General features: G+C 45.5%; 5 protein-coding genes across 5 annotated transcripts; 4 read left to right on the top strand and 1 right to left on the bottom strand.

The window, feature by feature from the left end:
• Positions 1-3,546: 3,546 nt before the first annotated feature.
• Positions 3,547-10,018, bottom strand: PtA15_6A223 (uncharacterized protein; the record flags this gene model as incomplete). Its single annotated transcript, XM_053169906.1, has 7 exons — positions 3,547-3,552; positions 6,489-6,861; positions 7,169-7,200; positions 7,278-7,322; positions 8,953-9,734; positions 9,808-9,940; positions 10,010-10,018. The coding sequence occupies 7 exons, from the start codon at positions 10,016-10,018 to the stop codon at positions 3,547-3,549; spliced, it is 1,380 nt and encodes a 459-aa protein (XP_053021150.1).
• A 459-nt stretch (positions 10,019-10,477) lies between these two features.
• Positions 10,478-11,784, top strand: PtA15_6A222 (uncharacterized protein; the record flags this gene model as incomplete). Its single annotated transcript, XM_053169905.1, has 4 exons — positions 10,478-10,524; positions 10,840-10,919; positions 10,989-11,108; positions 11,174-11,784. The coding sequence occupies 4 exons, from the start codon at positions 10,478-10,480 to the stop codon at positions 11,782-11,784; spliced, it is 858 nt and encodes a 285-aa protein (XP_053021149.1).
• A 4,083-nt stretch (positions 11,785-15,867) lies between these two features.
• PtA15_6A221 (uncharacterized protein) lies at positions 15,868-16,295 on the top strand (the record flags this gene model as incomplete). The annotated part of the gene is made up of 2 exons (XM_053169904.1): positions 15,868-15,973; positions 16,054-16,295. The coding sequence occupies 2 exons, from the start codon at positions 15,868-15,870 to the stop codon at positions 16,293-16,295; spliced, it is 348 nt and encodes a 115-aa protein (XP_053021148.1).
• A 253-nt stretch (positions 16,296-16,548) lies between these two features.
• On the top strand, positions 16,549-17,151 carry PtA15_6A220 (uncharacterized protein; the record flags this gene model as incomplete). Its single annotated transcript, XM_053169903.1, has 1 exon — positions 16,549-17,151. The coding sequence occupies one exon, from the start codon at positions 16,549-16,551 to the stop codon at positions 17,149-17,151; it is 603 nt and encodes a 200-aa protein (XP_053021147.1).
• Positions 17,152-17,206: 55 nt separating this feature from the next.
• On the top strand, positions 17,207-17,964 carry PtA15_6A219 (uncharacterized protein; the record flags this gene model as incomplete). Its single annotated transcript, XM_053169901.1, has 3 exons — positions 17,207-17,211; positions 17,305-17,470; positions 17,536-17,964. The coding sequence occupies 3 exons, from the start codon at positions 17,207-17,209 to the stop codon at positions 17,962-17,964; spliced, it is 600 nt and encodes a 199-aa protein (XP_053021146.1).
• Between the last annotated feature and the right edge of the window lie 7,204 nt (positions 17,965-25,168).

Genomic DNA, 25,168 nt, shown 5'->3' with positions numbered 1-25,168 from the left:
GATCTGGGATATAGAGGACAGAGTTTAAAAAAAATTCTCCATGGCTATTTTCCAGCCTGATCAACCCAATTCCTTTGATGCGAAGATTGTCTTTTGCAGAGCTAGTTTGAACCAAACCTAGTTCTTTGTGTTCTAGGGTGTGAAACAGAAGAGGATTGGAAATCATATGAGCTGACGATCCAGAGTCTAGAATGAACAAGTGAGGAGATCTTGAGAGGGACGAGTGAAAGCTACTGACAGTTGATTCCTTCTTGACAGCGGAGTCCTTCAGTCGGAGATTGGGGAAAAGCATCCAACAGTTTGCTTCAGTGTGATCGGCTAGAGAGTTGTGAGCAGCCGGAATTTTGTTAGTCTTGCGGCGGCATTTCTTGGAGCTGTCGGTGTACAGAGTGATCGGATCTGCTCTGGAACTGCTGCCTCGGATTTCTTGGTTGTCCGCGTGAAGTCTGAGGTGCTCAAAGACCGATTCGAGTGTGATGTTCTTGGTGTTATGAGTGATAGCATCTGAGATGTTGTTCATGCTTGCCGGGAATTTTTCAAGAACAAGTTGAGCAATGGCATTGGTCGGAAGATCCCAGCCTACTTCAATCATTTGATTTTCCTGAGTCTTCATGGAAGTTATGAATCCCGGAATATCTGACGGAGTGTAGGGAGTCCGAAGAAAGTTTTTGAAGACTCTTGCCTTGTTTGAAGATTGAGTGGATGCAAAGAAATTGATGATCAAGGACCAGATAAGTCGGGCATCGTCTTCGTTGACAACGTTGATGACGTTGGCCTGAATGGGTGAGCTGAGTTTGGCAAAGAAGATGGATTTCACCAGTTTGTTGTCAGTGTTTGAAAGCTTCTGATCGGGAGAGGTTACCGCTTGCTTAAGATCAATGAGATCGAGTAAGCTAATGATGCGTCTTTTCCAATCTATGAAGTTGTCCATGGTCAATTGAGGAACGCCTTCGATTGAGGATTTGAGCACTGCATCTTTGAGTTTGTCCATGGCAGGCGACGTTGTCTTGGGTTCGGGTCCAGTTGCTGATTTAGAAGGGATTTGGCTTTTTGATTCTGGTGGGTTGTCGGACATATGATGACCGAGCACAATTGGTTAGCGCCTTCGACTGTTAATCGTAAAGAACCCTGATTATTTTTATTGATAAGAAACAAAAGCCAAATCTAATGACAACAAGAGGTTAGAATAGGTGATGAGAAGAGCGACAACAATTAGGATGTAGAAGAGAGATCATATCCGATGATGAGGATTAAGATGCAGCAAACAACTAGACAATAGAGACAAAGGACAGGACACGGAAGCAAGAGTGGACTGATAATAAACAGGAACATGGGTTAGCAAGTGATTGATATGAAAAGGAGGAAGAAGGAGATTGCCGAAAGCCGGTCGATGTTTTCTTCTCACCAAGTTGGAGCTAGGACGAGACGTCCAAGAGAAGAAAGATTGGTTTTGAGTTACCGATGAGAGAGTCGACGATGTCAAAGAAGACGGGAGTCTTAAGGCGATGAGTATCGCTGAGAGAGAGAGTCGAGGAAGTTTTTTAGGAAGGGGAACGGAAAGGGGAAAGTGAGTTTTGTCGGCGGGTTGAGAGAGAAGGGATGACTAAGTCCGCCAGATGAGATGACTACCGGTTGAGCTTTTGATTTGAATCATCTAGGTTTGAGTTGATGATAATTTGCGTTTTGGGCAGTCCGCAGCTTGAGATTTCACGAAGTGTTACATGCAAGTGTTGGGGATTTGACGTCGAGTTTCAACACTTGAGGCCTAGGATGAGTAATTATGTGGCATAGAAAAACTTTTTATTTTTCCACTTTTCCGTCTACCACACCGCTGTCTGATTGTGTCAACACTGGGTCAATAAGATACCAGTAACGGTAACGTATCAATATTGTATCGATTTTTGGTGTGTTATTGTTACCGTTACAAGTAACGGCAGCACGTTACCAACATTTAGTTTGAATATTGGATGTTTTTCCAAGCCGTTACAATATTGCTGCTGATATGAAGTCAATATTGCTGCGGTATCAAGATTTTTTTGGCTCTTTTAGCTTTTTTTTTACTCTAATACTTCCTCTGCCACGTTATCTGCGTTACCATAACGGTAACGGTATGGTAACACAGATAACGTTTCAATACGCGCAGCGCGCAAAAAAACTTGTTACTGCTAACGGTAACGGTCCAATTAAGTAACGGGGATTGATTTGATACAAAATTTGGCCCAATATTGTATTGAATTGTATTGACCCAGTGTTGATTGTGTGACCCAGTCCGTCTGGAGTTTGATCAATGTTGCCGGGAGTAGGGCACCAGGGAGAAGCATCTGGAGCGGGAGCAGCACGGATTTCCATTGACACTTTCCAGTTGCTCTGCACAGGGGCAAGGGTTTTTGGTCATAGGGGGCTAGACTTAACCAAGTCCCTCCTGGGAACAAAGCGCCCCCCTCCAAATGAGGGCCTAACAATTTTTTTTTTCTTTTGGCATGACAGTTTTGCTCAATTTACATGAACAGGCAAGGAGCCTGCAAATCTATCAGTATTTGTTTTGTTATATATCACCCCACCTTAATGGTCAAGGAATCAGCTAGCAAGAAGGCCTCATAATGGGTAAGACGCGGATCCCTAGGGGCATTGTCTCACAGATTAAAATCCATTTGATGTCCTTGTCATCAAAGAAAGCAAAACTGCATCTGCTTTTCATCCTTTGTACATACACCTGTCAGAGCTATGGAAAAAAAGAAGACCAATGTGTCACTTTTTTGCCTCAAAGGAACTGTATTCACTTCACTGTTTCAGGGTACCTGGTGGAGTGTCTCACAGGTCAACTTCTGATGCTGATTTTTTGTTGAAGGAGGGGTGGTACAGCCCCAAACTTTTGTGAGGTTTTAGGCCAAGTGTAGATTTTCATCATGTTTGTTACGGTGTCACAGTAGCTATTGTTTTGCAAAAGTTATTGCAGACTTGGGATTTTCTCTGGAAAATCTGAAAAAGTCCACTGATTCAAAAGTTGTTCCATTTCCAAATCCACAAGCTTTTGCTTGACCTGGAGCCACTTTAATTGAACAGCACTAAAGGAAAATTGGTTGTTCATAGTGCAACAGTGGTGTGGGTGGTTCTTTGCAAGACAGATGAACTGATTTGGCAGAGACTGTGTGGAGGGGCTGGAGCTTGACTGTTGTATCTATTGGTACCTACCCTCCAGTTTTATTGCTTGTGGAGTAAGAAAGTGGAGTTTAGAGGAGAAATAAAAATCAATGTGTACTGGTGTGTGTATGCCATGCCACCAGATGAGGTTTGTCACAGTGCAACAATGATCATGAGAGTGAATGAACTGCGCAAATATTGTCTTCCAATGGACTCTGTTATGTGCCACAGCTCCCTAGCCACAGCGCGGCGGCTTGTGGCCACAATTTGGCTTGTTGTGGCACATTAAATCACCTGAAAGAAAAACATCAGCCCTGGCTGTCAGAGTTGATGCGTGTACACTGCAAAGGTCTGAGCTACCCAAGGTTTGTCCCTAACACAATCCTTGGCTTAGGCTAATTACTGCTACACCTAATCCGCTCACCTGGAACAAAACCACTTCAATAACCAGGTCCATGGCCAACAGAAAGCTGCATGTTTGTTTGTGCGAGCACTTTGGCTGCAATAAATTGCAGCATGAAGAAGAAGGTCAAGGGATTGTTCCCAGTTGGGTTTTGTCCCAGTGGGTGTTTCAGGCCCATCACAAGACACTGACCAAGGCGCAATCCAAGGACGCTCTGATTCACAGTGGACACGCGGAAGCGTCAATTCAACTGACTGTGAGTCAATTAAATCTGCTAGCTTTGATCATTCCAGACCTTGCTTGAGGGGGTTGATTATTTACCACCTTAGCAGTGTGAGCCTGTGTCTCTAAAGTGACAACAGGACACAAGAAAATGGGAAGGCACTGGTTGTATTTCTTGGGATAAAGAACTAAAAACAGAAAGAGGGAGAGAGAGAGAGAGAAACAGAAAGAGAAAGAGAATTATAAGATCTGGAGGAGGTCTATCTACTCTTTGTAAGAGGATCCTCAAAGTCAACTTGAACCACCTGGAAAAGTGGTAAGGACAGCTGTGCCAGAAAAACAGGGGCTACATCCTCCACATGCACCAAGGAGACGGTGGGGGGACACAGAACAGTAAACTCATCTGCTCTGATTTTTAGACTATGTCTAGGATTAACAGAGTAACCTTGATCTTGAGAGAGGTTGAGGTGAAGAGAAATGAAGAAGAAGCAATCAAGAGACACAGAGTTTCACTCTGGATAAACAAGGTTCAGAGAAAGATTATAATTGCTGTCAATATCCTAGGCGCCTGTGACAGTAGGTGTACTGGGAGTGTGGTATCCTCTTTGGTGGTGATCCTGGGTTATCTGGGGTGTGTGTCTGGTTGTCTGAAGTCTGTAAATCCTCCTCAGGCAAGGGGAATCCTGACTTTGAAAATTTTCAGAGTTTGCTTATGTAATTACATATGTACATGTGGTTTGGCGCGCCTGGTAGCGCTTACACGTCACAACTGCGGCATGCCACTACTCAAGAACTCAGGGAATGAGTAAAGTTACACAGAATTTGTAAGTTGTAACTAGGGTTAAAGTGGCATGGGGAAACAGAATATGAAGTCAAAATAATTATATCTCTTAAGATAAAAAAGATATGAAGTAATTTATATGTAAAAAGGTAGAAAAAGGCAGACTTTAGGTCAGCTGTGCTGACTCTAAGGCTGACAGGCAAGGTCCAACCACAGAAATCCTTGGAGCAGCCAGAGGAGGGGGTTGAGGAGGTGAGCAAGGATCATCTGCTTGGGAAAGATCAGGATTATCCACTGGATTATTGTTGTTGGAAGAGGAGACTGACAAAGCTTCCAAATCCGCTTCAAAAGAGTCATGAGAAAATTTTCCCTCAACTAACGTTTCAGACATGGCAAAGGGAATGGATTTGTTGGAGATCTTTGGAAAGATTGTTTTGTTGAACTTTGCATGCCTGGTCTTGATCAAGTTGTGGTCTTGTAGGCAAAGTATCCTATAGACAGAACCTTTATTTTCAAATCCAATGAGAATACCAGTATTGCCGGTATTGCCGAGCTTCCAAGACCTGCAATTTTTTGGAACAGTGATGTATGCTTTACATCCAAAAGCTCTGAGACAATGACAAGGAGGAGGCAATTTAGTCCACAACTCATACGGAGAAGAATGGCAAGACAGGGTTGCTAACATGTTAGAAATAAAGGTAGCAGCGTTGACTGCTTCAGCCCAATACATCTTGGGAAGACTACTCGTCAAAAGCAGGCATCTTGCTTTGTCAAGAATTGTCCAATTAGCTCTTTTGGCAACACCATTCAATTCAGGTGTTTTGGCGGGTGAGAATGTTTGAAGAATGCACTGCAAAAAAAAACTGTGTCAACTGTGAGCAGTTGACATGTGGTAACTCTGAGGAAGCTTGTGGTGTTACACCAGCCTTACTCAAGGTTTGACTCAACCCAAGCTTCAATGCACAGTGACTGTGCCAACAAAGGCACTTGTGCATCCAGGTGGAGTTACAATGGCAGCTTGACTCAAGTATCCTGTGTGTCAACTGCAAGCAGTTGACCAAGTTTTTTTTGCAGTGACGCCCTTATTTTCAGCAAATTCTTTGAAAAAAGCGTTGACAAATTCTCCTCCTTGATCTTGCTGTCTTGTAGATTCTTGACAAGATTGGCACAAAGGATAAATTCGGCATGAAGAAGATTGTCAATTATATCGCCGGAGAAAAGAGAGCCGCAATCATCAGATATGTCAAAAAGTTGGTTGTTTTTCGAAATCTCCGCGGACTTGCTGATGAGTCAAACAAGAGAAATCAATTGTTGGGATATGGTCGGAACAGGAACACAGTTAACAAGTTGGATGACTAGACTATTGGTAAAAATTTCAGCCGTCCCGTGACCAGAGGCAACAAGTGGAGTGTCCGGATTACCGGTTTTAATGGAGATTTTCTCAGGGACAAATGAAGTAAAGAAGCTGCGATTGCAAAGCATGCGATGAGATGCCGCTGAATCAATTACTACGTCCTTAGTAGGTTGTCCAGAAGCAAATGAAACAAAGACTGGGGCGTGAGCAAAGCTTGCACTAGCGTTCTTGCTCTTTGAAGGGGCTGCCGGTTCTCGTAGCAGTTCTCCTCAGCATGATTTGACTCAGGATTATGAGTTCTGTTTGCGCAATAGTGAAGGATCTTGAATGGAAATTTGCTAGTGGGGGTCAGAACGCTAGAGGAATTGATTAAGGCAGTTCCGTGATCTAAATCTTTACGCCCACTCTTGTGAGTCAACCAGGTTTGAAGGGTGTCCAGAACGAGATATGGAGATGAGGTGCATTCTTCGGATAATGCACAGCTGTCGATAATTTGATTGAGTTTATCATCATTCATGAGCTTGCCGAGCACTAGATAAGAAATGATGTCATCGGGAAGAATGATCCCTAACACCGCGTAATCTTACTGTCAGAGGGATCACCCGGTTCGATCTTGAAGAGGCGGTTATGTTGGTCGGCATGCTCCTTAGGAGTAGTACTGTGACGGTGCTTCCAGTTGGACGGTTCTTGGGTCTTCGGGTGCGTTTAATGAGCTTGACGAGGATGTTGGTCTGGACCCATTCGCCGGGGACGGATCGGATGAAGTCAGGAGTGGAGGGTTGGACGAGGGTGATTTCGACGCCTCCCGTCGAGCTGACTGGACAGCAGACTCGGCCCACCCATCCATCTTCGACCGATCCGGATTGTCCCCGTTGACCTGTGGTGCCTTCTGTCTTCGGCTTCCACTCGGACACTCGATCGCCAGCAGCTCCGTGCCAGCCAACTCGTGGGTCGTCCTTTCTGCAGCCATCCGAGACCGAGCAACAGAGTAGCGAGACGATTTGGAGTTTAGCCGCCACCACATAGACAAGTTTCACTCCAGAAAACTTCCAGGTTCCAAGCCGAGTCAAGAAACAAAGGGAAAATAGGTGCGGTGTAAGACAAATATTGGTTTAAAAACCAGTGGAGCAAACAGAAAGCACATGGATTCAAGCATGTACATTGTTGGTAATATGGAGCAAAGAGAGTCAGAACATAACAAGCTATTTAGCAATAGTATCAGGAGTAGTTAAGCAACGGTTTGGGATAAAATGATCGTCTGACTCACAGGTTTTTACTGCTGTGAACTGCGCCTTCGTTCTGAAGAACAAAATCCATCTGTAAGTGAGTCTCGACAGGCTTGTATTTGGCTTCCTCAATCAAGAAATAAGACTTACTTGATCGACGGGGGGACTGGCGAGTTGGTGCGGATTGATCGTTGTCTGATTGAGCATGATCAGAATAAACCTCCGGGTTGTCGATTTTCATCCACTCTACAATTGCCGCTTTGTCTTTGTGAATCTGCATAACATCCGATTCCGACTTGATTAGGCGGCAAAGTGCGGCACGCATGTCGGGGGTGAGACAATCAAAGGAATCGAGACTATGAAATTCCATATAAACTCTGCGAGTGTCGCCCTTTTCCTTTGGGACATGCCAAGGATGAATTTTTAAATCTTTCTTGACGGCTCTCAAGTTGAATAATAGGATCAGATACGGATTGTCGATCCCATTAATGCCAGCATAACTTTTGCACCACTTGTAACTGGCGGACCAGTCGATGGCTTTCTTCTGGTTTTTCGTTTGTATACCACAAAAGGTGACATTGCTGATGTTCAGCGGTATGGTGTTCTTTGAGTTTTTGGGATCTGAGAGGTTTTCGGATTCTGATACCGGAGTGAGATAGATACTAAAGAGATGGTCTAGCCCATGCTGTTGATGTTTGCATTGAACAGCTAGGCCTCGATACAAGAATTTCAAGAGTTTTCGTACATCGGGGGTGTATCGGATGAGATTGAAGTGATTGAAGAATATCCGTCCCCTATTTACGAGGTCATCTCTATCTGATTTGGTTTTGAAACCAAAATCAAATTCGTGTGGCTTTTTCCCCGTCAAGGTCGCAAGAAAATCCACTAATCGAGCCGAACAACCATATCGATTGTCCCCATCACCAGGTATCTTCCGCGTTTTCTGCATTGCACGGATTAAGATAATTGCGGTTGCCATTTCACCGGAGTCACCTGAGGCGATCATCTTGTTCTTTACGGCAAAAGCGAGAGTATCGATGCATGCAATCCAAATTTTGTCATCAGATGTAATCATTGCATTGGCTGCGGCAGAATAGACAAATTGTGAGGGGTATCCGCAGATAATGCCGTCTCTAGCGGGAGTAATGTGATGACAGTGAGCAGCATGAGACGAAATCAGTTCGGAGGTGAGGCGAACAGTTGAGGCAAGCTGCGGCTGTATTGTTGGACCCAGCAAGGCGAACAGTTCTGGTTCCGTCAGTTGGTCAGCAGGGGGGAGAGTTGACTTGCAAATCAGCTTCAGCTGCGCAATCTTCATAGTTTCTTCAAAAGCGGTTGCAGGCTTGGATGTGCTTGTTTCCTCGTAATAATGGCCAAAAAAAGGACTGCCATAGTTCAACAGGCGAGCTGGTGAGACCAACTCATTCCACGTTTGCGGTGGAGAGTTGTCAACTCTCAAGTCCATCGTGGCGAGTCGGAATATAGGTTCAAAGAGTTTGACACCTCTATTAGGTAGCCTTAGACTCGGATCGTTCTCCAATGCAGGTGCGAAGTTGGCCACACGCGAGGTTGTGTCGATGAGTACGGCAAAAAATCCTTTTTCGTGAGGAACATCAGATAAAACCCGACGAAATACCCGAAAGTACGAAATCTGAAGAGAGTCGTCGGTCCAGTCAAGTAAGTTCCTGGCCTCATCGATTGCCAATAAAACCTTAAGGGTTCTATTTTTCATGAAGTTGATGGCAAAATCTATCCTCTTGGAGGCCTCTTGGATATATGCCACTGACTGAGGGTGGTGAGGTAGGCTCTGCATTTTGAGTATTACTTCGTCAGAAAAAAATTCGTGGTCGTCGTCGTCCGGAAAACTGTGTTGATTCCATGCAGCTAATTGGTCTTTCTCCTCCATCTTGGCAACAGTATCTCGTGAGAAAAAATCAGCCATTGCTTCTAGAATAGCCGCCAGCAGTTTCGAGTAATGCAGTATCAGGTCATCGGACTTGCTTGGGAAGATTAAATCGGCGAGTTTCGAACGAGCAGGTTGGCCAGTCGACTTCGGGCTACGGAGACAAATGTAAACCACGCATACGTGCTGACCTAACTCCATGAGGGCTCGTGTTTTACCGATCATCGAGGGGCCGATGATGCAGGTGTAGGGAGCCTTGTAAACTGAAGAGTTCCAATTCTTGGTATGAGTGCGGAGGTCGGCTAGGATTGGATCAATAATAAGATTGGACCTCTTATATTTGGCACGAAGACCAGCTTTGACAATTTTAGTAGACCATTCGATTTGGGGCTTGTAATGTTGTATATCGGTGTGAACTATTGGGTTGGCAAGTGCAGCAAGCATCTCTTGGTTTGTGAGGTTATGACCTTCGAGGCTGGGGTATCGCCCAAAGTGGGCAAGCTTGACTAGTTTATTGATTGTTTCTGCATCTCCAATTTCATCGTTGAGGTCGAGGGTGAGCTGGAGCTGTGCCTTAGAATCAGGAACTCCTTTGTAAAAAAAGGACCATGCGCCGCAGGCAATCTTAAAGAGTTTTTCGTCTCCTTTGGCGAGAGAACAAAAAGTTCCTTCTAGTTCGCTGTGGTACTTTTCTACTGAATTTACTGCGGTGGTCGCAAAGGACGCAAAGATCAGTTGATGCTCATTAGACGTAGCTCAGATGATAGATTCACTGACAACCAGCGGTACCAATAAAAACCGAGAACAGGTTGTCTGGGTCCACCAGGCCTGGGTGGAGAGATGTAAAACGGGCGAGTTCGCGGACATATTCTGGCGAGTTTGGGTGGGTATCTCGCTGTTGAGTTGACGGCTGGAAGTGTAAGGAAATTGAAGCGTAAGAAGCAGTTGTATTGTCTTGGAGGTGGAGGGAATGACTTACTGGTTCCATGTTCTAATGCGAAAGAGTTTCTAGTGAGACAGAATATTGTCTTTCCCGAAAATCTTGGACTTTGCACTCGACATTCCATCCTAACTTAACACAAGCCCCTCTTCGGAGGGCCTGGTACAGCCTGGCTGGCGCGAAGCGCCCCTCGCGAAGCGAGCCTCCGAAGGAGGGACTTGCGCCGTATACCCCCCTACTCGCCCTACTCTTTTTGGCATTTGGCAGGGCATTATTTTAGAAACACTAGGGGGTTTCAAATTAGTAGGCCCGCGCGTGCATGCAGGCCACTTTGCATAACCCAGTTTTGCGGGGAGGCTTGCATGCAAAAATGGCAAGTCGACGTTCAACATTCGACTTGAACGCCGGCTTGCCTTGCCACGCAAGTCGGCATGTCCTGCCCCTCGTCAGCTCTCATCCGCTCATCCGCTCATCCGACACTAGTCAACAGCACATCCGGACACTTCGATGCCACTCCACCAGTCAGCTCCCTCTCATCTGAAATTAGCACCACGGTCGGTCACCAGCCTCCAATCCCTCAAAAACCCATAAAATCCGGCCTCAATCCTCCTCTTTCAAACCTTCCTCATCCCCATCCAACCAGTCATCCTCACCATCACATCCATCACACATTTCTTGGATTTTTTTTCTTGTCCCCTACCTTCAACCATGGCACCCCAAATCCCTCAATCAACCCGACCGAAGACCAAGAAGCCATTGATTCCATGGGATCGCGACGGAGTTAACGGAGGCGAGTCTAGCATCGAAATCGTTCTTGAATGGCTTGCAACAGGTACCAACTACGAGCGTTGGCGAGGCGACGGAGAAAGAGGAAGGACAAAGACCCGGCTATGCTTGGAGATTGTCCAACTGATGAACCTCAGAGGTATCACTCATTGCGACACCAAAGGTACAAGCTTTCATTACTATTCTTGCGACTGATTCATAATGTTCAACGTCTGATTGCCTTCTTTTACAGGAGTCCGTCAGAAAATCTCAGACCTCCAATCATCTTACAACACCGCGCGCGACTTTTTGAAGAACACCGGCGAGGGAATCATGGAGAATGATGAAATCAATGGGGTTCGCACCGTTGAAGGTAGGTATTTTTCTTCTGATGAGCTGCAATAATCACATGGGTTTCTGATACACCATCAAAAACAGATCGAATCAATGCGCTTTGCCGCTATTGGAGCTTCCTTGATCCCATCATGGGATCAAGATCGGTCACAGAACCTTTACATATTCGATCCTCAGTTGGTGGTGACCAACCGGGTCGACAGGACTCTCCCAAACACAATGATGACACTCTGCCTACGCAACCGGCCCCACCTTTGGTTCAAAACACTGGCGACTTGGTGGACTCTCCCATTCCATCCAGCAATGGCTCCAATCTCCCCAATATCTCCGCCTTAATGCCTCAACCCCGACCCTCAAACTTGACTCCTGCTCCATTGGCCCCAAAGACCAAGCAGGTCAAACGCAAATCAGCTGGGAAACGTCCCATCACCTGCTCCTCTACCCGGGCCTCTAGAAGAAGACGCAACAACACTGAAGAGCTCTACATGCAATCGATTGTCTCCAAGCGACAGGCGGACATCACCAGGGCCCGCGCTGAGGCCAGCAAGATCAAGATTGCTTACATGAAGGAGTTAAGGGAGCATGGCTTAGGATTTGATGAGATCGAGGCCAAGGCAATACTTGAGTTCCCCCAATTAGCCGACATGGATGCCGGAGATGATGAATCCGCTGACGAATCCGACAACTCTTCATAGCTTCTTACTTTCCTCTTTTTCCAGTTTTCCATCTGTTACCTATTTTCATCGTTGTAAAGGACTGAAGCCAATGACCAATTTCCACTTCCTTCATTCATCTCCTGTGTAACGGCCACTTTCCACTTCTCTCTCTCTCTCTCCAATGGCCACTTTTCACTTGTTTCTTGTCCATTTTCATTGTTCCAAACAACTGCGTGAAAAAGTCAGCTCCTATGAAATTCAATGCTGGTGTGTTTTGCAACACAATTCATTTCAGCTCTTATACCATTCATCCACCGGTACCAAGATGATCAGATCATCAGCAGTGAATCTGGCCCGTCCAACGTGAGGCTCGTTGGCTTTTGACGTCCGATTATCGCTCAGAGTCTAGCAAAAGAGCCTAGCAAAGAGGAGTCATCAAACTGACTCGAATGGCAGTGTGAATCTGGCCCGTCCGACGTGAGGCTTGTTGGCTTTTGACGTCCGATTATTGCTCAGAGTCTAGCAAAAGAGCCTAGCAAAGAGGAGTCTTCAAACTGACTCAAATGGCCCCACATCCAAGTACCAATCCATCACTTCCAACCTCAAAGACATCTCACAGCGCGTCACCGATGTAGCTGGTGCGAAACAGAAGCAGCTGGAGCAGGTTCTATAGAGTTGGCCAATGTTTTTTGTTATTTTTTTGTATTTTAATTCATGACATAAGATAAGGATAAGGAAAACAGTAAAGAATTATACATAAACAGAGCAATGAAAGGGAGGTTTGGATAAGAAACAAACAGAAAAGAAGGAAAGATATCAAGAGTCTAGGTACTCAATGACCTCGGCAAACACTTGATCTTGCCTTTGGGTGCCAATAGCACTACGATCCTGCCGGGCTCCATCATTGTTGGAATCGATGTCGTCCACATCGCCCTGGTAAATGTCAGGGGAATCATCACAAAGGAGGAAATTGTGGAGGATCACACATGCAGATATCCAATGTGTGATACTCTCCATCGTTCCAGCTGAGCTGAGGTCTTTCCGAAGTCCGCGTAAGCTTTGGAATCGTCCTTTTAAGATCCCAATGCAGTGTTTGTTACAGACGCAAACTGAGCTGAGATGCCGGTTGAATCGCTTTCGCAGTCGAGACATGGCTCCATGGGGTGGCCGTTTGAAAGCTGGCACAACATTTGACTCGGCCGGAAATCCCAAATCAGAAACAAGATACTGCCCGGGGGTGAAGAGTTCATTTTCGTTAAGCTTGAGCTCGGTGTTCTCCCAGAGGCGAGTATCATGGCAACAGCCTGGGCAGGGAGGGAAGCAGTTAGACATACTGCAGATAAACAACAATCCAAACAAACAAGGGGAGAGACTTACCAGGGAAACCGGTCATGTAGTATGTGATTCGCTTTTCTTCATTGCAAACTACCAAAGCTGCCAGTCCATAATAGCCTTTCTGCGAGTAGTAGTCTTGAGGGTTGATGGAGGGCTTGTTGTACAGAGGGAAAAGTGTGCCATCGATGAAGCCGACACAGTTCCGGAAACCTGTGAAGCTGGAAATTCGAGAGGCAGTGCTCGACGTGCTTGAACATCAGGCCATTGGACATATTTTCTATAAATGTATGGAACAGACAAACAAAAATCAGTAAAAATGAGTCTATAGCTAGATGGAAACCTTGAAAAAGAAGCACTTATTTCTCAAGAGATAGTATGGCCTCAATTGTTCTTGAACAGTACAATATTACTGCCCCCTCCGATATTCGGAAGAAGCGGGCTAGCATACCAACCGAAGCACCGTTACCATACAATCCCATCCGCTTCAGGGTAACCATGAGCTGCTCGCGCACAGGACATTGAGGGATGTTGGAATTGTTTTGGAATACCGGATGGTCTTTGATTTCGGAGAGGTGACGGAAGAAGTAGTGTTGCGACATCCTAAATTCCTGTTTGAAGCGCAGTTCGTCGAGGCTGAAGAGATACTCGGTATTGTCCGGAGCACAAGGCAGTCGAGTTCTGGGAGCCAGGTAGCAATGTTTTTTAATCAAGATGAGTGTGACAATGGCTTCCTCCAAGTCACTGTTCTCGCTGGAGTCGGAATCGTCATTCAGGGCTGATTCAACAATGGCACCCCGTACTTGTCTTTGGATGAGCTGGTTGAGGCTCTTTCGGTATGTCTCGGCATTCTTGGAGGGGGTGTATGGGGGGTGTGGTGTGAGGGCGAAGGGGTGGTGAACCGTCTCGAATTGTGAATGCTGGGTGTACATATGCGTTGAGCTGGACAGAGGTCTGCCAGGCGCGCCAAAGTGGGGGGCTCAGAGTAAGTTTGAAGTTTGGCGGGGGGCAAGTCAACATGAAATTTGACTTGCATGCGCGCGCAAGTCTACTTTGAATCCCACTACTATCAAATCTGATCCTCTTAACCTTTTTTTTTCTTGTTTGGTGTTCCATGACCGTCTGCTTATCCCCTACTACCCTGCCACGTCTCAGTCTCCCACCGACTTTAAAAGTGGTTTTTTTATTGTTTTTCAAACCTGAAAGCTGGTTTGAAGCGCTGCTGTGGCCGGATTTTGGTTTTACATATATTCTCCATCCTTCCAATACATACCTGAGATGCAGAGCACGTGACCTCCACGATCTTCTCACCCAATCTGGGCCAATAAGATAGTCTCAAACTTCGGGTCTTAAAAAGTACAGGCCATTTGCATCACTCCTGGTCTCGGAGCACCGGGTGTGTTCATGAGCCTAAACACACACCCGGTGCTTTCCTATCGCATCCACCTGGCTACGGGCTTTAAGTTTGCATACAGCATACTGCACCGGCAGTGGGATAGCATCAAACCCATTGAGTGTGCCCCCTTATTGCTTCCGCACCCTCCTCAGAGTGAAATTTGGGTCTCATGTTGAGTGGGTCTGGTATGACGCTTCCATCCGGCTTTGGCCGGTCAACTTTCAAGAAGATTGTGTCATAAGCTCATCTCTTCAGCATACTCTTTGCCGGGATAGCGGCAAACCCATTGGGTGTGCCCCCTTATCTCTTCCGCACCCTTTTCAGGGTGAAATTCGGGTTGTCTTAAAATACATCTCTGAGATCCTGGTCTTCCCAAACCCGGTGCCAGCTCAAACAAAACAGTTCTCCCCGCGAGCAAGAGCTGACACAGTTTGTACCTGTAGAGGCTTGGGTTCATTGTGATAAAATTCCTTTGACACCGAGCTGATGTAGCTAGATAGTAGTTCATCGCTGAGGCCTGTAATCCTTTTTGGTAGTGAGACAGCTATTTTTTTTACGGAAGTGATGTCGTGGTCGTTTTCCATGGCGAGTTGGCCAAGGTCTGTGTTCAATAAGTTGGATGAAGCTTTTGTTAAACTTCTGGGGAACTGGATGACACAAACAGGCATTCAGATGAGGCTTGGAATATTTGTACATCATTGCCTATGTGCATAGTGGAAAGCCACCGGTCACAGTACAGGAGGTGGTATCATGACACTCGAGTGCTTTAAAATCTATCAATTTGAAGATAAAAAATGGGGAGCAAATCCAGCATCTATAATAAGTATACTACAAGATGCAGGAGAAGCAGGCGGTCATATGGCTGCGCCGAAGCTTCATGGTAATCCTTAAGAGTGAGGAGGTACAAGCAATAACATAAAAAAACACAAAAAAATGAAAAAGAGTAGGCCAAGTACTAGGATGTAATGTATAAGTCCCTCCTTTGGAGGGTCCCTGCGGGACAGCGTCCCCCCTCCACAAACGGAGGGACTTAGTTAAGTTAGCATTCCATCCATCCATCACATACTGTTTTTTTTCCTCGGTTTTTACACCACGGGTGCAAAAAAATATTTTGAAAACCAATTTCAATGGTTTTCAAAATTTTTCCAATACACTACGTGTTGGACGTCCTGAGGAACGAGTCGGACTAACTGGTTTCAGATATTTTTGAAATATTCTCGGAACTGCCTCAGGCGGTCCTGAAAATATCTCAAAAACCCTGTTGGTTGGAGAAATATTCTGCCAATCACTTCAAATGGTTTTTCCAGAGTGTTGTGAGAAATCAAATTGTGAATCTCTTTTTTTTCATTTCACAGCATGTCACCCAACCTTAGCGTGTGACTTTAGCTCTGAGCATGCCGGAGCCCGTTATTGGAACCTTATTTTTTGACCTCCGTCCTGCCCACAGCCGGGCCCTGCCTGGCCCCAGCTGCTTCCCTACCGCAACGCCATTGCCTCCCGGTCCCCCCATCATACACTCCATGCCTACGATATTTAACCGGCTACCTCAACTGGTCATTGCCCGATCTCTCCAAACCCAGCCGACCTCAGATCCATGCAAGGTTGTTGGCATCTGATCCCTCAACTGGTCGTCATCCAATCCCTCTCAACTGGTCATCATCTGATCCCTCTCGACTGCTTGCCATCCGATCCCTCTCAACTGCTTGCCATCCAATCCCGCTCAACTGCTCGCCATCCGATCCCGCTCAACTGCTCGCCATCCGATCCTGCTCAACTGCTCGCCATCCAATCCCTGCTCCTATTTGCTTCAGCCCTTTGTTAATGCACACCATCAACAATCAACAGATCTTTCAGATCTGTTTGAACAGACAGAATCTTGGACTCACAAACTCATGCCTTCAACAAACAAGTGAGCAATTTTAATTTCTGTCTTTTATATTTAAAGAGACCTGATCCAAGGAATTTCGGACCCAGAAGCAGTTATCCATCTTGGACTCGAATCGGTCTTTATTTATCATCCAATTAGCATTCTTCATTTGTCCTCTTTTGATCGCATTATAATCCACAACAACTCAATGGCTTCCATGGAATTATATGACCCAAGCTTACCACCGTACTTCTCTCCAATGATCAACCTGGCCGCAAATGGCTCTCCTTCCCCGGTTCCTCAAAACCCGCCCATGTTCACTTCCGAAGGCTTCAGAGTGTTAGGCCTTGGTCCGCCGGTGTTATTCGAGTGTGCTGTCAATTTTACTATCTATTGTAGCGAGAAAACCAAACACAATGCGACAAACTGGGTAGCGGTCCGACCCAAATCCAAGCTTTCAGTTACTTTCAACACTCGCGACAACGTCAGTCTATCCGGCTTCCAAAAAATAATTGCTGATAAATGCAATGAGCAATACAACTGTCTTGGTCAAATCATCCACGAGGGTACTATTGGCTCACCGTCTACGATCACGTGGAAAGTCTATATCCTTAGCAACAAGAATTTTCCAAGAAAGAATTCCCATCACCTGTTTGATGAACTTTCCTTCAACCAATGGATCACTGAGATAAACACCTCCAAACAAACAAAAGGCGGGGTCGTCATATTGATGGACAATCCTCGGAATGCGGCCGTCCACGCTCGCAAAGAAGATTTGGTTGCAAAAACAATCAAGCGGATGGAAGCTTGACAGCTTGGTCCAGTCGGTCCTTCAAGAAGATCCCAAAGGGCCTTAGGCAATAGCAATGTGGTGAGTAACTTCTTTCTCTTGCCTCATTTGATGCAGGGTGACATGGTGGCTAAACACAAATTCAACTCTTACATTTTCTCACGGAGAGTCCAGCGACGTCGAATTCAAAGACTTGGACATCTACACCAATCAGATCTACGCAAAGTACAACATGAACGTTGAATACGACCAATTCCATCCCGCCTATCCTGATCCCACCAACGCAGACCGTTATATCCCACTTACTTCTGGCAACATTGACATCTGGGCCAAAGCAATGGTCAGTTATATCTGTTTTTCAGCCTTCATCATCTCGATGTTGATGGTTTTGATCATACTTGACAGTGTTCTTGCGTTGCTGGAGTCAGTCTGACTTCACCCCCAAGCTCGCTCAAGTACGAGACCCGCAAGGGCAAAGCCAAGTCAAAGTTATCCAAAGAAATCTCTGCCGGTGCCAGCAACAACTCCTTTGTTGAATTTGCGAACTGGTTTGCAAACCATCAAGCCCGCAATGTCCGCGCCTCTCCTCCTTCCTCAGTCCATGGTGCTACTCCCGATCAACTTGTTGATTACTTGGTCTTTGTCAGCATTGCTCCTGATCACAAGCGCAAGGAGTTATTGACCACACTTTTTGAACACGATATCAACAATTATCAAATGTTCAAGTCCCTCTCAGTTGAAGAGTTGAGATCAATTGGTTTCAATGTGGGTGTTATATCCAAACTTTGCAGCAATGTTAACAAATTCCGAAACCATCTGGCTCAGAATTCCTGATTGGTCCAGCCTGTTGTGTTCATGTCTCCTGGTCTGCTGATTGATATCTTGCTTATCTCTTATTTATCTGAGTCTATCCATGTGTCTCTTCTCCTTGTATTGTTGTGCTGCCTGTTAGTCTCTGTCCTGCTGCCTGTTATTCTCCCTGGTCTGATGTTGCTTGCCTCCTTTCCCTTTCATTCTTGGCTGTGCTGAATCCAGCAGCTTGCTGCATTTATCAAGTCCCTTTTGTCCTTGCATGCTTCAAGTGTCCTAAAATCAAAGCCTTTGCCTGCACTTATACACACCAACTGTTTGGACTCTCTAATCAAGTCGCGAGTCGCAAGCCCAGCTGGCCATAGCCCTGATTTTGAGAAACGAGTCCAAACTAAAGTCTGCTTGAGTTGGACAGTCTCTAAGCAAGTGAGACGAATCTCTCGGCTTCTCAGACAAGCCCAACTCAAATCTGACTTAGTTGGAAAGGATTGTATCATTTGAGTGCAAGACACAGAGAGACAACATTGATTTTATTGTGGTTCATGCACAAACATATTTGATTCAGTAGGAGAGACACAGACAGGGCACACAGTGATAAGAAAACAAGCCAACTTAGCAAAGGGATTCAATCATGGCTTAAAAAAAAGGTGAGGTTCATCAATCATGGAATAAAAACAAGGCAAGGTTCACCAAGATAATATAACTTTTTTCGTGGTTAGTGTATGGATATGTGATACAATTTTTTTGTGGTTTGAGTATAGATATGCAATAGAATAAGAAACAGAGGCAGGGCACTCATTCATCAATTTCGTTGGTGATTGGGCAGTGATAGCCGGAATGACGGTAGAGCTCTCAGCACAAGGCCGCAGAAACCACTTGATTTGTTGTTTGACAAATTACCCAAGTCGGATCGATTGCATTGACAAGTGCTTGAGTTCAACGGAGGTTACTCTTTACTTGGGAAAAGCAGACTTCTAAATTTAGCTGCATAGTTCTTGCAGATGTTGACGGTATTTGGCCTTTTTAAGGTGATACAGAGTTTATTGACAAGATTTTGATGGACGGTATTGATCCCAAGGAGTGCACTGCCTTGATCGTACAAGCGTTCTCAGATCTCGTCAAGGAAGAGGCCTGGCTCGTTGCGAACAAGCTCCACCATGAACTGGCAATCCTCGGCTGTCAATGAAGATACTCGGCCGCGCAATCCATACTGTTCAGGATTGTGTACCACTTGCTGTGTTTCACGGTAAAGCTGGGTCCATCAACTGAAAGATTGCCTTGAGACAGTCACACCAAGAGCATTGCGGATGAAGGATTGTGAGTGCTTTTGAAGGGACATTCGGACCGTCGCAACCTTTATTGAAGCATCGTATTTTTGGAAAACCATGATGGGGACTGGGGATCAATTTGGATAAAGGTGGCAAGGGCTGAGGGGATGGGGGACACCGGCAGGGGGCAGGGGGCATGGGGAGGACTGGCTGGGTCCAGGAATTGGAGCGGTGCAGTGATGGTGGGAGAGGGATATACCGTGTGACCCTCTGGTAGTGTGGGAAACTACATAGGCTGGGATAGTCCGCTGGCAGAAACACCCGGTCAGGACAAAACCCCAGCCCCTGAGGCAACTTAAATGCATAAATGAGAGAGCGAGATGACCAAGATTTATGGTAAAGACAATATGTATTTTGACAGATAAGTGTGATCCAATGCCACGGTCTGGCAGCTTGCAGCAGCTTGAGCAAACTTAACGCAGTCCCTCCAAAGGAGGGACTTGCCTGCAAGCGGTGAATGTTGGCACAGGAGGAACTTGATTTTTTGGCCAAATTCCCAAAATTTTCAGTGATCCGCCAGTCCCTCCCTCAACTTAGCAAATTCTTTCCCTTTTTTTTTGACCAAATGAAAGATCTCCATGTTGCGGAGAGGACCACATTTTCAAAAAAATTATTATCCAATTTCTTCAACCTGTAATTGGAGCAGTAAATCATCCAACTCCCTTCTTAGGTGGAGGGTTGAGTAAATCTATAAAGTGCCCTTGGATAGGCTTGAATCCTTTTTTTACCTTCAAGGTTAGACAGATTGGTGACACATCATGTTCAGTTTTCTTAGCTAATCTTTCTTTGTACGTTGACCTCATTCAACTGTCAGTGAGCGTGTGAGTTTATGGTCTCTCAGGTTTCCAGTGCATTCCTCAATCATTTTTGCCTTTGAAGCACCTGGAAAAGTAAGAATGTAGGTCTGAAGGAATGGGGAAACGGTAGGAATGAAGCCATGCTTCTTAGGTATCATTTGATCCAACACACCATACAGGAAACCTTTGAGGTGGGGGTTTAAAACTGATTTAAAAATAAAGACCTGGCATTGAGGCAGATTTTCTGTTCCTGCCACCCCAGCTTTCACCGCTTAGGTGTAATTCCCTCCTGCGGAGGGCCCTTTGGGCCCCCCTCAGAGGGACTTTGATAAGTTCAAGGGTCAAGGGAATGTCAGGTTTGACCTGCCTGCCGCAAATTTGACTGCGGAGGCAGGTCAACACCGGGGATGGGTCAGACCTGTGTTGGTTTGATTCATCCGGCCCAGCTGTCATGCCAACGCAACCAGCCCATTCTGTTGGCATGACGGCGGGGCCAGAATAGTGCCATGGTATAACCCAGCCAACCATGTTTGGCCCTGCTGAGCAGGCCAACGGTACGGCTGGGTTGGGCCAACTTGTTGGCCCCGTTGGCTTGACTGTACGTCAAACAAGGGTCCAACACAACAGACAACCAACAAAGGCTTGCCAGCAGTGGCAAGCCAACACTGTTGGCTGGTTGGGCCCGCATCAAGCATATAGGTCATGATTGGCTTGCCATCCGGTGTGGTGCACCAAATGGTACAGGCGGTGATTCAGATCAAATCAGCAGTGCGCGGAGTGTATCCAGTCCTCAATATATTCAGCTTTCATCCCCCAGTCTCAAGAACTCAGTCCTCAAGATCCTCAAGGCGTTTCAGGATCTCCTCCCTCCCTCTTTCCCTTCTTTTTGTCTGTTTTGTCTCTTCCTTCTCTTTCTTGGTTTGTTTTTTCTCTTACTTTTATTTCTTGTCTTTTCTCTTTTCTTATATGCACACTTTTGGATGGAGATGTATGTGGTGGGTTGGTGTGTTGTGGTGTGTTTTCTTTGTTTTTGTGTTGTTTTCTTTTCCTTTTTGTTTTGTTGTTGTGCACACAGAGGCGCGCAGGTGGATGATGAACTGTCCACAACATGTCACAATCTCCAGAGTCTGAGTTCAGCTTGAACTCAGATGATGGGGCGGCATGGACTTTGTCTGAACCCTTTTTTTTTGGCTTTTCAGATCATCCATCCAGAATCTCAATCTTATGGATCCCTCTCTGAGTCTGTGTGTCTTCTGAGTTCAAACTCTCAGCACCTTGAGTCCCATTTTCCCCAAATCCCTTCTTTAAATCACATCCTCCGGCCCTTTCTTGCCAGACTTCTTTCTTTTCCAGATCATCCAACAACATGTGACAGTGCAGCAACACCCACATTAGGCGGAGAGGGGGCTTTGCAGTGGCGCCTGATTTCTGAGTTTGGGTATATACATAGCTTAGGGTTATCTCTGTTGTATCTAGTATATCTACAATAGAGCCTGTATATCCTTTCCTTTTTGTCACTCATTTCAGTCGTCCCTGTCATCACCTCAATAGGTGAAGTTCTTCTCCTTCTTCTCGCGTGTCCCCAGCTCTCCCAAGAAATCCTTGGGCTCACTGTGGTCCACTGGCGTCTCTTACAACAAACCACCGCTTACAAGGATCTACTCCTGTCGTCTCCCAACAAATCCCCCTCCAACTTGCGCTATCCTCGATTCCTCAGACTCTCTACTTCTCCGGACCACCGCGAAAGCAGCGCACAGCGCACTCTCCCTTCCAGTAACTGCCAACGGCCCAGCACTGGTCAGAGCTCCACATTTGGTCCCCCGAGCCGGGATCAAACCAGTGAACTCAAGATTTACAGTCTCGCCCTTACAGATTTCAAGATGATCGGTGGTTGAGGTGCTCTCTCTTTCAAATCCTTTCTACTTAATCTTGAGTTCTTCCCTGGATTCCTGCTTCCTTTTTCCTCCTGGGTTTCTCTATCTAGGACAACTCCTCTTGGCTTTGTAGGCGTGGATCTGCTCCGCTTGGAGTCTCCCTATTTGTTTGTGATTTGGCAGCGGAGGCACCAGGGAAGAAAGTGTTGCACTCTCTAGAGAGTGCTAGGCCGTAATTTCTGTCTAGAAGTCTGCCAGATATGAACCATTTCCCCATGTGTAAATGAGTTTTGTGTTGGCCGTGTGTTCATACTCAACTCATACTGATCTTATCTGTATCACATCTTTTTGGATTTGGTGAATTAAACTCAAATAATGGCTTTCTCCACTTGACAGCAAGTACACAAACAGATTCTCCAATGGCAGGTGACCTGGCCATGAATTCAAGACAAACTCCAATTGATTACTGGGTTACATGGCCATCAAGTGGAGAAACCCTCCATGTGATGAATGTTTTAGACGGCCATCAGGTGGGGGGTTTCTCCACTCCATAATCCTGTGTATTGGCAATGAAGTGCATACATCCTCCAATTGATGACCATTTATACCAGCATTTGAGTGGAGAAATCCTCAACTCAATGGCTGTTGTGTATGGCCATTGAGTTAGGGGATTCTCATATGAATACCTGGTGTATACCGGCCATTGATTGGAGATGGTATCCACTTGATTAAAGGTTACTGGGCTGTGAGCCGCCAAGCTAAATTAAAATTACATGATATTCATCAAGGAGGGCTTTTATGATCTTGAAAAACCAGTAATTACTATCAATTGCGCTGGGGAACTCCCAGATCAATACTCAGTAGATTCTGGCCATCCGGCTGGGCTTTTGCGAGCTGGATGGCCAGTATATTCTGCCTTGGGAGCTTGGGAAGGCTACCTCGATGACCAGTATGGGCTGGTCCTCGGGATAGTGCATTCATGTGATGACCAGTAGGTACTGGCCATTGGATTTGGCTTTGGGGAGGCAGTGGATTGATTTCCACACTTGTCCACCCTATCGTACGGCCGAACGATAGGGTGGACAAAATAAAGGGGTCCCCGAGTCGGGGGAGCCCTCTTGCGATGACCAGGACATACTGGTCATTGCACTGGCCTTTCCAAGCTTGTGAGTCAGTAGAAGCTGTCCACAGAGCTTAGAAAAACCCATATGGATGGCCAGCTTGTGGTGGCCAATGAGAAGGTACCTCCCAGCGCGATGAACAAAACCCACTGTTCATCAAGTCCGGGAAAAGTGTGATATTTTAACCATGTCCACCCCAATGTTTGCCCAAATATAAGGGTGGACATTACATAAGAAAATCAACCCTCCCCGGGGAAACAGGGGGATGCTAAGCCAATCTGTGTTTCTCCACGCGTCCATAGTTCACTTGTGACAACCTTCAAACCCCCAGACACAATTTTTCAACACTTTTCCTCACATATTTGTGTCACTGCTGCTGGCCCATGGCCAATTATTTTAAGTGGTCTGGATACAGAAAGCACACAGTGCAGAAGTCTTTAAATAACAGCCAGTGATAAATTAGCACCATTTTATGAGAGAAATACACACCATGTTGTTGCACCATACACATGGAAACAAAGGGACCTGTGATGAAATAATTCTACACATAAAAGAAAATTAATGGAAAATGGTGGGGGAAAAGATGCAAGATGATCAGTCTACAAGAAAAATGATGCTACCCATACTGTGATTTGCGTGGGGATTTAAGAATTGACTGTTCAATTAGGAGTTCTCAGACCAGCTGTTGAATTATTAAATATATTTCTCCAGCTGGTTTCAGAAGCAAGGGAAGATTGGTGCACCTTTGATTATCCACTACTCTACCCCCTTTCCCTTGAGCAGCCTTCATGAGGATTCTACACTGCATTTTTCAGTTAGTTGTAGTTAAATTTACAAAAGTGTACAATTTGTGGTCATGTACTAGGCAAGGTGCATGTTCCAAAATGAACAGCTATTGACAATGAAAACTCAAAAAGTTATGGTTGATCCCTTGGTAAATATGGTAGGGAAATTTGAATCCGATATTTTCACATTTCATATTGCTAAGAGTTCAACTGCATGTTACACAGGTTTTCTTAGCTTTGACATGTTTTAATAGTTGAAGAATATAAATCTTATGTCAAACCACTTTCCCGCCAATTTGATAGGGTAATTGGCATGTCAGAAATATGCCACAATGATTCATCCGCCAGTTGGCAGATCCTCTGAATTTGCTATTTCTTACAAGTATGTTCCATAATGTGATTTTATGTGGGTTTTGAATGAAAGATTCTGCAAATCAAAATATTCCCTGGCACTTGGCTAAGAATATACTTGAGCATAAAGATAGGTACATTCTTTGAAAAGTTTGTGTGCAATAAATCTCACTCCTGCAATTGTAATCATGATGAAACAAAAACTAAACTTCAGCAGAGAGATATTTGTGTGTTGGCATTGAGTTACACATCATTTCACAAAGACTTGAACTACAGTTACAATTGTATTGGGAAGAAATTGAACACAGAGGTAAATTTAACATTGAACTCACATCAGACAACACAACATACAAAATTATGGCCTGGCACTCTCTAGAGAGTGCAGCACTTTCCCCCCTGGTGAGCCAAAGCCCAAAGTCAGCTTGACTTGAATTGGTCAAATCTTGGAAACTGTCTGCATTTAGAGGACGTTGCTGAGATCAGAGTTGTAGAGGGAAATTCCAGATTTCTTTGAGCCCTTCATTGGTGTTATTGCGCGACTTGGTCAAAAGTTATCTCCCATCAAAGCCAACCTATCTGAATCCCTGGATCCTGAACTTCATACTGCTCTATTGCCAAATCCGTTGGATCACGTGCAAAGGTCTAGAGGGCGACTCAGGCTTTCATCGTACATATCCAGCTTCCCAATTTCCTGATTGGATCAAAAGCTATTCTACAAACCTTTCCAGGAGCAAGAGGTGTTGCCGGCAATCACGACCTTGTGGAGTTTCTTGTTTTTTTTTTCTGGTGTTATAAGCGGGGCATAGGAGAGACAAAAGTAAGTCCCCTCCATAGTGCACTTCCAGGGTCTATCTACTCTTGTTGAAGCATTACAATTGCCACAATTGTGAGCCGCCCGGATCTGTTTGTTCTTCTTTTCAGTGCCTAGTTGTCAATCAAGCTCGTCATGGCTGGCGCAATCCTCCCAGCTGC

This window comes from Puccinia triticina, chromosome 6A, assembly GCF_026914185.1.
Source record: "Puccinia triticina chromosome 6A, complete sequence".
Taxonomy (NCBI): domain Eukaryota; kingdom Fungi; phylum Basidiomycota; class Pucciniomycetes; order Pucciniales; family Pucciniaceae; genus Puccinia; species Puccinia triticina.
This window is presented reverse-complemented; position numbering and strand designations above follow the sequence as displayed.